Source organism: Egretta garzetta, unplaced genomic scaffold, assembly GCF_000687185.1.
Source record: "Egretta garzetta isolate BGI_Z169 unplaced genomic scaffold, ASM68718v1 scaffold138, whole genome shotgun sequence".
NCBI lineage: Eukaryota > Metazoa > Chordata > Aves > Pelecaniformes > Ardeidae > Egretta > Egretta garzetta.
In genome coordinates, this window is record NW_009260598.1 from 446,544 (window position 1) to 461,673 (window position 15,130).

The 15,130-nt window shown below is 39.7% G+C and overlaps 1 protein-coding gene across 1 annotated transcript in view; it reads right to left on the reverse strand.

Moving 5' to 3' along the window:
• Positions 1 to 2,556: 2,556 nt before the first annotated feature.
• Positions 2,557 to 15,130, reverse strand: part of CDC40 (cell division cycle 40) — a 42,036-nt gene continuing 29,462 nt past the window's right edge. Inside the window, exons 8-15 of the mRNA XM_035900293.1 lie at positions 14,790 to 14,864; positions 14,081 to 14,126; positions 12,575 to 12,676; positions 11,896 to 12,011; positions 11,679 to 11,812; positions 6,458 to 6,534; positions 4,687 to 4,831; positions 2,557 to 3,578 (exon numbers count right to left, since the gene is read on the reverse strand). Of these exons, the coding sequence (XP_035756186.1) occupies positions 3,401 to 3,578; positions 4,687 to 4,831; positions 6,458 to 6,534; positions 11,679 to 11,812; positions 11,896 to 12,011; positions 12,575 to 12,676; positions 14,081 to 14,126; positions 14,790 to 14,864 (873 nt within the window). The 3' untranslated portion in view covers positions 2,557 to 3,400. The remainder of the gene's footprint in view (positions 3,579 to 4,686; positions 4,832 to 6,457; positions 6,535 to 11,678; positions 11,813 to 11,895; positions 12,012 to 12,574; positions 12,677 to 14,080; positions 14,127 to 14,789; positions 14,865 to 15,130) is intronic.

A 15,130-nucleotide genomic window follows, 5' to 3' on the forward strand; every position in this document is an offset into this window, starting at 1 on the left:
AGCTCTGCAGAGCTCACTGTTTAAATCAGCCTTTAAAGACACCAGCGTTAAATGGTATAGCGAACATCTGCCTGTTGCCAAAATTGGCTTTTTTAGAAGACAATCTTGGACGTTTCTGACTGTACAGCAATTTAAGTATTTGTTCCTCGTAACGAGGGCAAAGACTGAGCAGCCCCATCTTACTGGGGACAATTATAAACTCTGTGCAAGACAGATGCCAAGGCCATCTGCTTCAAGAAAGACAGCCGCCTTAGCAGCGAGTTGCATGAGGATATGTGGGATATTTCCCCCTCTCGCATACGAAAAAAGTCCAAGAAAAAGATGGCACGAGGCCAAAGGAACTATCAAGTTTCCCAGGCAGAGCTCCAAGAATGATGGAGATCGTTCAGCTTAGCTGTACAATCCCCCACTGTAAAAGTAATTGGTATTAATAAAAGTGGCATCACATTGGCACATCCTTTCTGAAAGTTACAGCCGCGTGATCGAGGGGAAGGAAGTTACGATGCTGTGACAGCAACCCAGCGCTCCAGCTTGCGGGCGCTCCTTCCCGGCAGCGCGAGGCGCTTGCCTCCAGCCCTCCCAAAAAGCTCCTTTCGGCTTGCACCGCTTTGATGGATTCTCTGCCTAATGTTAGAGGAGAATATATCGAAAAAAAAACTCTTCCCTTTTCTCCCAACGCTGCCTTTTCCCTGGCTCCGTCTGCTCACGCGCCAAGTTCAGCCTAGGGGTCTCGGTCTAGACTTGTTCCGACCAACAACAGACCAATTTCGGGTGAAACATGAACTTGGGAAGATAAGAGAAGGATGTGATTAGAGTTAATTATCGCAGCAAGAAATCTTTTCCCAGGTGGCCGCTGGAAAGACAAGTCTAGACTGGCACCGCGCAGAGACACGCAGCCTTATCCTCAGGCATGGCAAACTAGCTGACGAGGTGGGCTTTGGAGTTCACAACTCTCGAGACGCCAAGGGGGAATTATCCTCATAAAAATTCCCCCTGCAGGCTGCAATGCAGATGTGAGAAATTCCACAAAAGATTAACACGGTGACCAGCTGGGAGGGACAATGGATTTTAGCTGAAGGTTTCTAAGGGAATTTTGATTCTGGGCTTGTTGCAACCATTTAATCATCAACTCCAGCGGAATTTACTGAGTCAACAGTCCTTATTCTTGTTCCCCAAAGGCAACACTCAGTATATTACTATTAAAGTTTATATGCTTATTTTTGTACTTAGCATACACACTTGTGTGTGTGTGTGTGTGTGTGTATATATATATAATAAAAAAATAAGTTCTGCCTGGTAGGTGACACATGGAAAAACACAGTACCAACTCCAGAGCCAAACATTTTGTGTGTTACGATTTAAAGGCTTTTAAGCATTTGGGAAAGGTGTTTCTGATATGGAAGCTAATATACTTTCCCGTGAGACGTTTCTGTATCTGCTCGGTTCCTCCTCTCCTCCCCGATTCCCTGTACTTATAAGCTGTAATGGTCAGGGCACGCTGCCACATACCCATTTAGGAAATGTATCTGACGGAAGAAAACTGCTCTAAATTATTTCAGTCGACTTTCTCCTGAAGTGCACACCAGTGCACACCAGCACCCCACTCCCAGCTCAGGAGCTGAGTCTTCCCTGTGAAAAGAATCACATCGGAAATTCACCCTCTGCCATGGCAGCAGCTCACTCCCACCTGGGCCCGAGGAGCCGAGAAACAAGAACAGCCTCTGCTCTCCCTGCAGAGCCCACGGTCCTCAGGGCACGCCAGGCCAGGCTCTACCATTTCCTACCTCGGCAGGTGCCCAGGCACGAGGCAATGCCCAGTTACCACCAGTACACTGCTTGTGAAAACAGCCTGTGGAGTTTTTGGGGTAGGCAAGGCTACCGAGATGGGAAAGCAAACAGAAATGTGTAAACTTGGAGCAGTTACACGATGGCATGGACAGAGAGTGGAAAGACTCCAAAGCTCAGCTTTAGAGAGTTGGCCTGAAAATGCATCAGCTCCACGTTCACTAGCAAGGGGCTAACTTCAGCACATACTCTTGCAGAGAACAGAATTGTCTTGTTGATCAAAAAAACCCAAATCAGCAGAAACCCCACAAAACCACCAACCCATCTCCTTCCATCTCCACAATCTGAGATCTTTGCAGCTCATCTACACCTTATCTTCTATCTTGTTGTCAATCAAGGCAACTCCTCCTTTGCAACTGTCTATAATTGATGAGCAGTGATTGGATGTATAGTAAACAATATAGTGTAATTCACAACTGTAACTAAAGGCTGATCAATTAGATGAGTTACACACTTTTATTTCCATTATGTGCTCAAAAAGAGAGGGGATAAGAAGTCGAAAGGTTTTTTTTCTCTTGCTTCCAGCTTGTATTAGTTTTGTATGAAGGGTGCAAGAGAATGAGTTTGTCTGAACACTGGTGCAACTGCCAATTAAAATACCAAATTATAAGAAATATTTTATATGGACAGTGCTGGACAGAAGAATTGACTGAAGATAAGTAGACTTTTTATAAAAAGATTTATTAAAAATAAGTTCTTTGAGGAGAAAAAGTGTGACATGTATATACATTAAACTGTCAAAAACTTCATGGGGCTTATAATACAACATATTCCAAACTGAACAAGAGACATCCACTTTTTTTTTTTTTTAATAGATCATGCTTATTGGAACTTAACAGCGTATGGGAAGAGAAAAAACAACACTTAACACACAACCATTACAAGCAAAATCTTGAAATTGAGGAGAACTTGCAAAGATGAAACTCAGTGATTGGCATGATGCTTATTGTTAAAGACAGACAGAAATCAAGAGTTTATGAATAGAGTCTGCAGTCAATACAGTTCACCTGATGACTGCTAGCTTCTGATCAGTCCTTCAATTATACTGTGCATTAACAGATCTCAGCAAGTGGCTTTGCGTGCTATAAAGCTAGAAGGATTCTGGGAACAACAAAATACCACCCAAACCCAGGTAAACAACTGCGTCTTTTTCCAGCTTGATTGCAGGAGATATCAAAGATTTCTTCTTAGGAAGAGAATTACATAGTTGCTGGTTTTCTCCTTTAACTCCCCGCAGCCCTGACAGCCAGAACCACAAAAATAGTTTTTCTTGAAAGTATTTTATTTTACAAGAGTGTTTTGCACAAACAGTGACACGACAAACTAACACTTGATTCTGCATGCTTCAGGTGACCTCAGCTTCTCATACTCAGAGGTCAAACGTAGAACTGTATCCTTCCAGTTGTGTCTTCTGCAGATTTCCCATTTGTTAGTGCACATACACAGCTAGCGGAGAACTGCAGTATTACAAATGCCTACCCATCCTTACAGCAGAGCTCACTCTTATCTCAGACGTACGCGGGACTTCCACCTTCAGATCTTCACAGCATCCTCTCTAGTCCCATAGTTTAATAAGACCGTCCCAGCCGCATGTAATGACTTTAGACGTTTCATGTGGATGCCACACTGCACCAATACAGACTTTGTCATGTGCTTTTAATCTGCTGTAGAGTTTTGTTGTCTTCCAGTCCCAGATGTTAAGTTTTCCATCTGCATCTCCAGATATCACGTAGCTGTGTTAACAGGATTTAAATAAAAGCTGTATCACGCGTGAATCATAGAATCACTTTGGTTGGAAAAGACCTTTGAGATCATCGAGTCCAACCTTTAACCAAACCCTGCCATCCCACCACTAAACTGTGTCCCTAAGCACCTCATCTATCCTTCTTTTAAATACCTCCAGGGATGGGGACTCGACCACCTCCCTGGGCAGCCCGTTCCAGAGCCTGACAACCCTTTCTGAAGTGAAGACTGCTTGTATTATAATACTTTTACATTAGGCAATGGAAAAGAGCTTCACCGAGCGAGCTTCCTGTCTGACAGTCTGCAAACATACCCACCAAAGAATTAGCATTCGTGCTGTGCTCTAAAGCACACAAGTCCTGCAGAAAGTGATTCATCAACTGCGAGGTAAATGTGCTAAGCAATGCGATTATACCATACACTGTGTTACTGGAACCAAACAGAATACATCAGCAAAAGAGAAAGCGCCAGAAGTTTCTCTAAAATTTATAGGCACTTCTCTCCACTTTTTCCTCCAGTTTTGCTGAGGTTCTTCTCCAGTTTTTATAGTAATGAATATCTTATGTACACACAGTGGTAAGTGTATGGGCTTATTATTAAGGAAACAGGATGAAAAAGACTGTTCTCTGAACAATAAATGAGGATACCCACACCAGACCTGCAAATTGGGAAAACTGGGCGAGTCCGAATCCCAGGTATTCCAGATGAGTGCATGCTGTGGGAACAGGCCCTGTGCTGCAGGCCATGAGCAAAAAGAGCCAGGTGCCAAGTCAGAAGTGGAAGCCTCCTGTGCTGCACCAGGGCTAGGGAAAACAAGGGGAGCCTCGGGATGGTTTAACAGCAGTGTAAGTCACCTCTGCAGAATGGGGAATCTGGACTACATGGACGGTTTTCTAAATGTTGCTCAGAGCAACTGCTGAGTCCTGTCGAATGACAAAAGAAAACTTTCCATTCTGCTGCTTGGCCAGAGAACTCTGTCTGATGCCGGGTTAATAGGATGGGTGTGCATCAATGAATGGTGGTGCAGAGGATTCGGAAAGAAATTTAGCATCTGTGCCCTTAAGTTTTAAGATGAAGCTCATTCCCACAAAAACTTACCTCATGTCAGGTGAAAAATCCACTTGACAAGCGTAGCCAGCTACCATGTGACCTTTGAAAATTTTCTTTTTGTTTAACCTGAATCTGTTCTGAGCTCCAAAAATCAGAATTTGGTTATCCATCGACTGGCAAGCCAACCACTTCCCTATAAATGCAATAAACAAAGGTGGTATCAGAGCGCTGCATCTGAAGAAGCAGACCTAATGGGAAAGTTTTAAGAGATTTTTGTAACTTTTCTTGCACTACCTTATCCAGATTTTCATTATGTATTAGGGTTCTAGGTAGCAGCTGATACTGCTTCTGCCTGGTACAACTGCCAAGAGGCAAAACCTTATGTTTGACAGGATTTGGGAAGTCTATTCCTACAAAATGCACTCAGGACTCTAGATAAGTGTGTAATGTATACCCCGAGTATGTTATTCTCCTCTACTTTTTAAAAGGTCTGTTTCCTGCATCTCTCAGAAGGAAGACATTAATTGATGAGATTCATAAATCAGTGCCCCTAAGCAGAAAAGTTCCACATCTGCAAAATTTTCAGTTTGCTTTAAAGGACTCATTTGACTCCAAAATGATGCATGATATGTCTGGCACAATCTATAGCATAACTACTCTGAAATAACTTGTTTTGGGTGACATTGGACTACTGTAAGTCAAGATAATGGTAGTTAATGTGACAGGTGATGTCTTGAGCTGAAAAGATGACTAGTTCATCCCTAACACCATTTACTATCTCATCTCAGAAATCAAATACTGAAGTGCTGGCCAGCCAGAACTGGGAAAAGAATAAGAATTCCAGTATTTCAATGTGGAAGAATGAGACGAACTAAAAGACTGGATCAGAATACAGCAAGTTGTGCAATTTCAGAAACTGGGGTTGAAACTGGCCAGCTTGGGAATCTAACATTTTTAAATGCAGCTCTCTCCTCCTCCAGAATCTTCCTTATTATATTAGAAACCCACTTCTATTGTTAAGAGTAAAATACTTACACTGCAAAGCAAATACAATTTGATGCCGATAGCTGGCTGAAAACATTAGCTGTGCAACAAGTTCATCAGTTCATCACTACTCACCATAATGGGACTGTTAAATGTAAATCTGGTAACACTTTAATAATGTTGACACTAAAGCTATTTAATTTTGGCCAAAAGAGATAACAGAGATTTTGTCTTGTTAGAAGGATTTTCACTGATTACTGGAGGCACTGAACCTTTATCCTCTTTCAGTTTGATTCTAATTGAAGAACATAAACACCAGTGAAACATTAACATACAGAAACACTGAGCTAATTCGGGATTTCTCTTATGCAAGAGTTATTTGGGCTATATTCAGAACAGAAAGGAACAGCATTAACAGGATCACGTACAACATCAGTTTCTGCTTTAATGGTGGCACCACAAGGACTACTGAACTTGGTTAGTACTTTGCAGCCATCGTCAGTTCCCACCATTGTTTCTCTTAACATTTTAAATACAGCAAAGAGCACACCATAGCTCTATGGCAAGAAAGAGTCCTTTTGCCCTGTTGGGATGAAGGTCTAAATTTAAATTGATACTGTTATCCTGATATAACCCCTCATTTTGACATACTTGTTCTTCTTAAGACTTTTAAATCAAAACCAGATCCAGTCCAATCTTGGAATAAATGCACACATTGATTTGGGGGATAGTGTGAGGTGGCAGGGGGATGCAACACGGCAACGCTAGAGAGATATAATCAGTAAGGCATGCCTATGTAAACTAGGCCTAAGGAGGCAGTAAAGCGTTAACATACCATTTGGAGACAAAGTCACGGCTGGCATCGAATGCATACTTGGCTCAGCTATGTACTTGAAGTCTACAGGAATGTCCCTGCAAAAGGAAGAAGTATGTGTTTTATGAAGACGTGGAGATTTTCCAAAGGGCTGCCTCCAGTCAGCTGATTTACTCAGCCACTGAACCATGGAGAGGGTATGGTGGTGTCCAAAGGAAGAATGTGCAAGAGCTCAAAAATATTATGAATGCCCCCCTAGAGAGTTCCAGCTGTGGAGCCACCTACAGGATAACCTCTGACAGAGTGAATTTACCCCAAACAAATGACCCAGAGTCTAAAGCAGAATAACAACTCCAATTATCAAGAGTAAAACTGTAACACAAAGATACTCTATTGCCTCCAGTTTAACTGCAGCTCTTACAAAATTGTCATATAGGTAGCAAGAATAGATTGATATATGCATGTGTCTTACTGGAATGTCTTTCAGTTTTAACTAGAATATTTCTGTCTTTTCTTTTTTTTTTTTTTAAAAAAAGGAAAACAGTAGTGTGTCTCATCTCTCTGATGATGCCCTTTTCCTCCTGATCTCCCCAAATGGGATGCCAACCAATTCCAAATGTTCACAGCTGAACTGAACTGTGAAAGCCTTGTTTCAATTCCATACAAGACTGCCAGTGTATGTTAAGAACACACACTGTCCTCTACAAAGGCATGTGGACCTAGGGAAAAAACAAGTACAGTCGAATCCTTACTCTGCAGAACTGTCATTTGGTTTTGACTATATAAATTGAATTACTAATGGGCCATGCATATTCACAGTATTCCTCATATCCTACACTAGAAGGCTGGTAAAAAGGGAAAGCATGCACGTGTCTTTCTCATTAAGCAAAAGAAATCTCCAGCAGAAAATAGATTTAATTAATGTATTCAGCAGAAAACACATAGAAAATGTTCTGTAGCAACATTAATTAATATAAAGGGGATGGTTATGACTTCAATTCACACAGCAGAAGAGCTGCTGGGATACTATTGGAGTAGAGAGCATGTGTGGCTGCCTTGTACTTGCTGACCAAGCCTTGCTGGATGGCAATATGGTCGACATTAGCAAGGTAATTACAGTCCTGTTTTATTGTGGAGTAAGTTATTTCCTGTCATCTTGTGTTAAGTAATGTGCACGTGGGCAGTGGGGCGAGAAGCTGCTCTGTTGTCAGGAAGCAACACAAATGCTCCTGTGAGTTAAATGTTAAAATCATTTACCCCTCTCTGTAAGAAGGGCAACCCACTTAATATTCTGTGGATAAGAGCACATGCAGGGATAACTGGCTTCCAAGCAGGCAGACCTAAGACTGCTGTTGGACAGTAAACCTGTAAAAAAATAACAAAAAGTCCACATAATCTGAGGCTGATCAACATGACAGCACAGGAAAGTGCAGCCCTCCATGCCTCGTCCTACCCTTTTGCATCGATACCCAAACAGCTTCAAACCCCACCTGCAACAGAACAGGAGGTCATCACTGCAGTAAGGCCAGATCCCAATCAACTCCCAACATCCCAACACTTCCTCAGCTCACCGGTCACCTGGAGTCCTCAATTCCAGGTAAAAGCAAGCCCATTGGAAGCCCCATTAAAAAAAAGTCTCATCACAGAAAATGCATCTCCAGTGCTGAATTGTACTGCAGCGAGAAATTTAAATGCAGCACAGGTTGTCCTGCCTTCTTCTCCCTTTACAAATGAAGGCAGGCTCATCTACCGGAATTTATTCAAGACAGCTCTGCTTTATGTTGAAACCTACCAGATGCACTTAGGACGGCTGCAGGATATGCTGCATTAAAATGTTAGGCAGAGCAAAGAGATACATTTATGCTTCACATTTGCTTCCAGTCAAATCGCTAAATAAGTAATGTCAGCCTGCTCCCTTAAAAAGATCTTTAAAAAAAAAAATTACCAAGAAAGATGCTGTCATGGTTGCCTGACCTGAAAACTCATGTGATATACTGTTTGTTCAAATTTTTAAATTTAAAGATCTTCAAGTCCTTTCCCCACTTGATAGCATTTCAAAGGCTGAAAAGTTTTACATATCAAAAGTAGTATCTGTTAGCCAATATTTAGAAATGTGATACTCTGGGGATCTAATACAACTCCTTCCCCACGCAGGGGAGAGAAAAACCCTTTTAAAGAAACAAGAAAAAAACCTCAACTCCCAAACCCAACTCAATCCAATTTTGGGATCTGCACATCATGAAGAATGCTCTCAGGAGACTACCGTATCTCTACCAGGAGCGATGGAGAGAAAAGGCCTGCTGAGGGGTATAGCTTTACAGGGATGACAAGCCTCCTAAGCCTGCCAGGATAATAACTAAGCTACCAATGCACAGTTCCTGCTTTGCTAGCTGACTTGAAGGTAAAAGGAAATAAAAGCCTCCAAGGTCAATTGCCCAAATCATTTCACCCTTTATCCAAGTAGGATCAGACGTATATGAAGCAGACAAAGACAAAACAACATTTTGCATTTCTAGAAGAAAGAACACAGAATACGATACCCACGTCAACTTTAATATCACTGCTGTAATGATATAATCACATGAAATGCAAAAGCAGCCAAATTTTAAAGTACTCCCATTAAGACTCCTAAAGAAACCATTTAACCTGCAAGAATCTTGTCCTATACTTGCAGTCTGAACTTTCAGCAACCAACCAACTGCAATTCAGTGTACAGCACAGCAAAATCTATGCATGGGATGAACTCCTGGGGAAAGGAGATTTAAATTCTCAGGGGAGAAGTTCCTCACTGTGATGATGTCTGACATGGAGTCCCATTGACTTGGCCAGAGCCAGGTAAAGTGTTTATAAAGCATGTTTACAAAATGTCTCTAGACAACTGAAACTAAGCAATTAGACCAGCTTTAATCACTGGCTTTTAAGGCCACACTCAGGTCATAATTACTTCTGCAGGATACTGAAGAAATATTGTGCTGAAGGACATCTGAAGAAACATGCCAAATCACCCTACATTGCAAGTAACTTTCCTTATGAACTTAGGAAAAAAGGATTTGAGGTGCAGCATGAAATAATCTGCCATAGAAGCTTTCAAGCTCCAAAAGCTTCTGTACTGAATACATTAACTTAGTTTTAATGCATTGTAAAAATCTGGATCTCGAAATTATAGAAATATGCCTACAGACTGATTAACATGTATCATGGCAGGTTGTGGAGAAAGGTTTTCAAGGCCTGCCTAGGAAGACAGCATTACATTTGCTTTTTATAAACCCCCCCCAAAAATCCCTGATGACTGTATTACAGAATATTGCCTACAGTTGAGCTCCCTATTATCTGAACAAGGGAGCTCTTTCTTCAGCATACAGCAAGCTCAATACTTACTCTTTTTCCTTCAGAAGGAAAAAACTTCTGCTACTGGAACAATCAGGTTGCGATGTTCCCGTGCCAGAACCTTTTTGCCTTTCTTGCTCTTCCCTACAGAGTGACTAAATCCACCCACTTCGCTATTTATTTCAGCGATCAACACAAAGCTCACAAAAACAAGGGCAATCCAATCTCAAGGAAATAACAGATTTGTGCAAGCGAGATCCTCCTCCCACTCGTCAGAGAGGAGACACTCCTTTAGCAGATACGATATTGTAAAGATTTTTCTTTAAGGAGCTCAGTAAATACATGGGTCTAATTATGAAATACTGAACAGAGGCTGTCTTGGAGTGACATATGGTGACAGCATTACATGTCTAGCCTAAGCCTGGGTTCCCAGACTTCGGTCATTACCACCGCTGCTACTGGCAATGACAGCAGCCGATTGCAGACATGCCGAGGGTTTTGCTGGCTGCTTGGGTAACATTCAAATGCCACACATTGAAGTCTCTTGTCTAGGCTTTTTTTTTTTTTTTTCGTAAAAAAAAAAAAAAAGCTAGGAAGGAACTGATTAGTCACAGAGCTGTCGAACTAGCATCCATATTGTGCAACAGCTTTGCATGTGTGAACGGCGAAGTGAAATGGATACCTAAAGATATAGGAGTGATTATTTCAAAAAGAAATGTGAAAGCCTAGAGAAATCTTAAGAAGTCCTAAGCTGAAAATCTTAGTACCTAGAACCTTGTGGAAAACATTTCGTATCGGAGAGATTTGGTTTCTCCTCAGGTATGTTAAAAATTGCAAGCCATTTAAAATGAAGTTTTTTGTTTCTTAGATAGACTTTCACTTTTCTGTCATATATTGTATTCATACTGTGGGTATCAATGATTGCCAAAAACCCCAGACTACTAGAAAACCAGAAATGAAGCTACACTAAACTAGCTATTTGATACATGGGCCAAACATCGTATATTACTATGCACATCCAAGTTCAAAGCTTTCAAAACTGACACACACTAATGTAACAGAGCAGACATTTCTTTAAAAGGTTAATTTAAGGGCTAATACACCCTTGGGGAAAGGAGAGAGAACAGATATTACTAATAGAGTGCAGTGCGCTTCAGGCTGACAGGGCTGTTTTATGCTTGCTTTGGGGGAGAAGGAAATCTGTGAAGTGTCTCAAGCATTAAGCCAGGATGGGTTGGTTAGTGTTCATCAACGTGATTAGGAAGCAACTGGCTTTAAAGATTAAAATCTCTATAGAAATGATTCTAAAAGATACAATATTAAGAAAAATTATTAATATTAATGCTAAAGATAAATACAGCCCAATGCCCACATAGAATCTGCACCAATAAAACAGATGCTATGTAAGACATTTCACTTTGTATGCAGTGATTTAGGTTTCTGTAGGCTTTAAAAACAGTTTTCAAATATTGCAGTAGATTAGGGCAGTAAGCTAGGGTCAGTAATACACTATTAGACATTAAGAATTACTTCAAAGACATTGGAAGTAATATATTAAGATTTTGGAAGGGATGTTTCCTTCCACTGGACAAAAATGTTTATGAACCATGACCGGTACTAGACTGAGTGGCAGCATGCAGGAGTTTGCCGAGTATACGCCCAGCTTCAACAGTTATCAGAAATTAGCAACAACAATAACTGAGATTGTTCTGGTTCTACTTTATTGTGAAATGTTTTAGCTACTGCATATATAATTACATAAAAATTTGTAGAAATTTAAATTCAGCTCTTCCTCAGCTAGCCAGAACTCACTACACTCCAGTGTCCTGTGTGCTACGTATGCTTCTAAAAATAAACTCTCTTCTCAGTTTGCTCATAATATACTTCAAGTTAAAATTCAAATTTTTAAACTTACCATTCCCAGACTCTTAAACTCTTGTCATCAGATGTACTCACAAACCTTCTATTTTCATCCACAAACACAATGGTGTTGACAGCTCCCAAATGCCTATCGTATTCCTGCACAATCTCACCACTTCGAATATCCCACTACAAATAAAAATGTCAGAGTAAGGCCTTGTTTTTTAATAAATACCATAATTTTTAGAGGAAGATATATTTAGTAGACATACCTGCACAATTTTCTTATCAGACATTCCTGCAACAAAGAGATTTTGTTTATCTTCATCAGGATTGAACTTGACACAGTAAGGAACCTTCCTGTTTGTGAATCTTGAAATACATTGCCCTGCAACAGACAAGCCATTCGTAGCACGTCAGGCTGGAAGTTCTATGGGGTGATTAGTTCTTTGCAGATATTGATTGAAACCCATTCATTTCACTTTTACTTTACTAACAGCACGAAAGGCTTGTTTTAAAGCCTTTGAGAGGATCAGAGGGTAGAATTTACCCTGCTCTTTGATTATACTTTCTTTCACATTTGTATGCATGCACCTGTATAAACACATACACACACAAAGTGTTCTGTACCAAACAATCAAACTGCTTTCCAAACAATCTAACTGCTCAGTACCCTGTATGTCATCAGGACATATCAAGGACATCAGGACTGGTCAGTATACCACAAACTGACCACTCTCTTTGCATAGCATCACCTCCTTAGGATCAGAGGTCTGCTTGACAAAGAGTCTTAAATTCAGGCAAGGATTCCTCAATCCTAAGCTTAGGAAAGGATAACAGTAATACAACTGCAAAACAAACCACTGACCTCTTCTCATAGCCTGATAATCTTCACATTTACTATTAATTAAACATAGTGCCAAATAATAGCATCTACAAATACAAACCTACCTGTTTCAGTGTCCCAGAGTTTAAGATAGCGGTCATATGCAGCACTGAGAAACCGAGTGCCAGCATTATTGAAACAGATGTCTCGAACAGCTTTACTGTGTCCTACAAGATAGAAAAAATGCGATGATAAACTTTTATCCGTTCATGCTTAGAATTAATGTTTTATTTTAAAACATTATTCAAGTGAAATGCTCCAGTCTTTAAGAATGCAAAGAGAACAAGGAAATTGCTTATTGAAGTTCTTCATGAGCCCTAGTAAAGAATGATTCAAGTGAGAAAGAAAAAGTAACTCCTAAAGAACAATGAGAATAAAACCCCCAAATCCCTACACCTCTAAAGCACTGGGGAGAGAAACAATTTCAATGCACAGAACCAACCACTGTGCATCATTCATAAAGTGATATACAAGCAGAACTTTTAAGTACTGTTGGCTTCAAAGATTGTTCTGGTCACAGTTAAGAGCTGCAAGAGAAGTTTAACACACTGTAAAAATTGTCAACATCTAATGAAAAAGAGGACAGACAAACACTACAGGAAATACATTTAAAGAAGAAACATTTGAAGTTAGAAAACAGGTACAAAATATGGGAAATATCAGATCAGAAAATGAAGAATGCTTTCACCTGTTGTTAACCATGCTATCCCTCAACCCCAATACTTTCATCTGACCGCTGCATCAGACTTGTAGGAGATCTCTTTAGTTAAAATATTGGCACAGTAACTTAAATATAGCAAAATAGCAGGTGAATCTGGTTGATAAGGACCTTTTGAGAAAAACAGTCAAACTGTTCAGAAAGAGCATGCTATTGAGAAAGAACCTTTTCTGAGCCTTCATCTTTGCCATGCTGCTGTCATCAGAAATATTAGGTGAAAAGAAGACTTCTTTGTTGTTACTCAACATATATTCACTCAGTGTCCTAGAACTGTTCCCATTTCAAAAGGAGAATCAGCTGCTTTTGTTCTGCATTCAAGGCTGTTAAGAAGTTTGCATTTCTCTCTCTCTCTCTCAGCTATCTGCTTTAAAAAGCACCTGTTACATGAACAAAGACAGCACCTGAACCTAAGAAAAAAAAAGAAAATTCCCATGCTTTTGCACTAGAAACTCAGCACAGAAGAGACCACCTATTTAAGGTGGGATCATCAGACCACAAGATGCCCTCACTGCATAAATATAGAGGGCTGCTGTTCTCAACATGAAGATGAGGCAATTTATTTCACAATTTTGCCTTTGGAAAGGAGTCTTGCATAAAGTATTGATGACTGCAGTACACTAATATTTTGTTTTAAGGGTCACAAGGTGTTATATATCAACATGAAATTGCTTGGAATAATGACAAAGGTTCACTAAAAACTTGTACATTTTTCAATTCTTATTGCCAAGATTATATTGAATAACATTTGCCTTGGATGTCTACAAGTCCTCTCTATGATAAATTACTAAGCTAGCCTAAATCATGTCCTTCCATGAAGTTTAAATATATATCAGTTTAAAAAAAAGACTATTACCAATAAATGTTCGTAGACATCTTCGATCACCATATACTTCCCATAGCTTGGAAAAAAAAAAGGGATGGGGAGAAAAGATGTCAATTATTAATCAATAATGATGCTGAAATTAAGTGCAAACATACATGGCAACATCTTTTAAGAAATTAATTATAAACATACCACATCTACTGATTAATCACAACTATCTACTCAGGAATTCACAAGAATGCTCTGTCACCTTTTTGTTAGCAAAACTCCCTTAAAATAACTAAAAACCCCATACCATATTCCAACTTTAAAGGCCTAAGGCTTTGCTAGGAAAAAAAAAAATTATCAGCTTTCTAATATGTTGTACGCTGGACTAAAATGAGATTAGTTCAAGACCACAAATGCTTCAGTAAAACACTTCAGCAGAAACCTGTTGCTAGCTGTAAAACTAGGCTTCACAGAAAATGAATTATTACAACAAAGGCAATAACCTGAGGAACTTGTGACTTTCTAAATGCTATTACTAAATGACTAACACTGTTCTAACACCCACAGTCTTGTGTATTATTTCTATCTTTGTTCCAACAAATTTGTAATTTAAAAATCAAGTAAGAAAAAATAAAAGTAACACAGACAAAGGGTATTGGTAGAAGTACCAAGTGTTTAAGTACTTTAAAATGCATTGTCTATATTCAATGATGATATAAAATATATACATGAAAATACAAAAACAACTCACCTTAATTTTGCAATCCATAGAGCAAGACAACAGTATATGCCCAGAGAGAGGAAACAATCTAACTGCACTGACACCCTGTAAATAAGGACATAATTAAACAGTAAGTGGAGCATCTAGATATTTCTTCAGTTCACTTGCCGCCTTTTCCAAGCAAAAAGCTAAAGCTTATCTTCATAAAATATACAGATACTGTATCTTGAAAAGAAATAACCTATCGACATTCCATTTGAGAAACAGCAATGCATTTTGAACAATTGTTATGGGCAACAAATTGATTCATTTCAACAGCTGTATTACATACCCTCCTTCAACACTCACACCATTACTATGGTAAACACAGC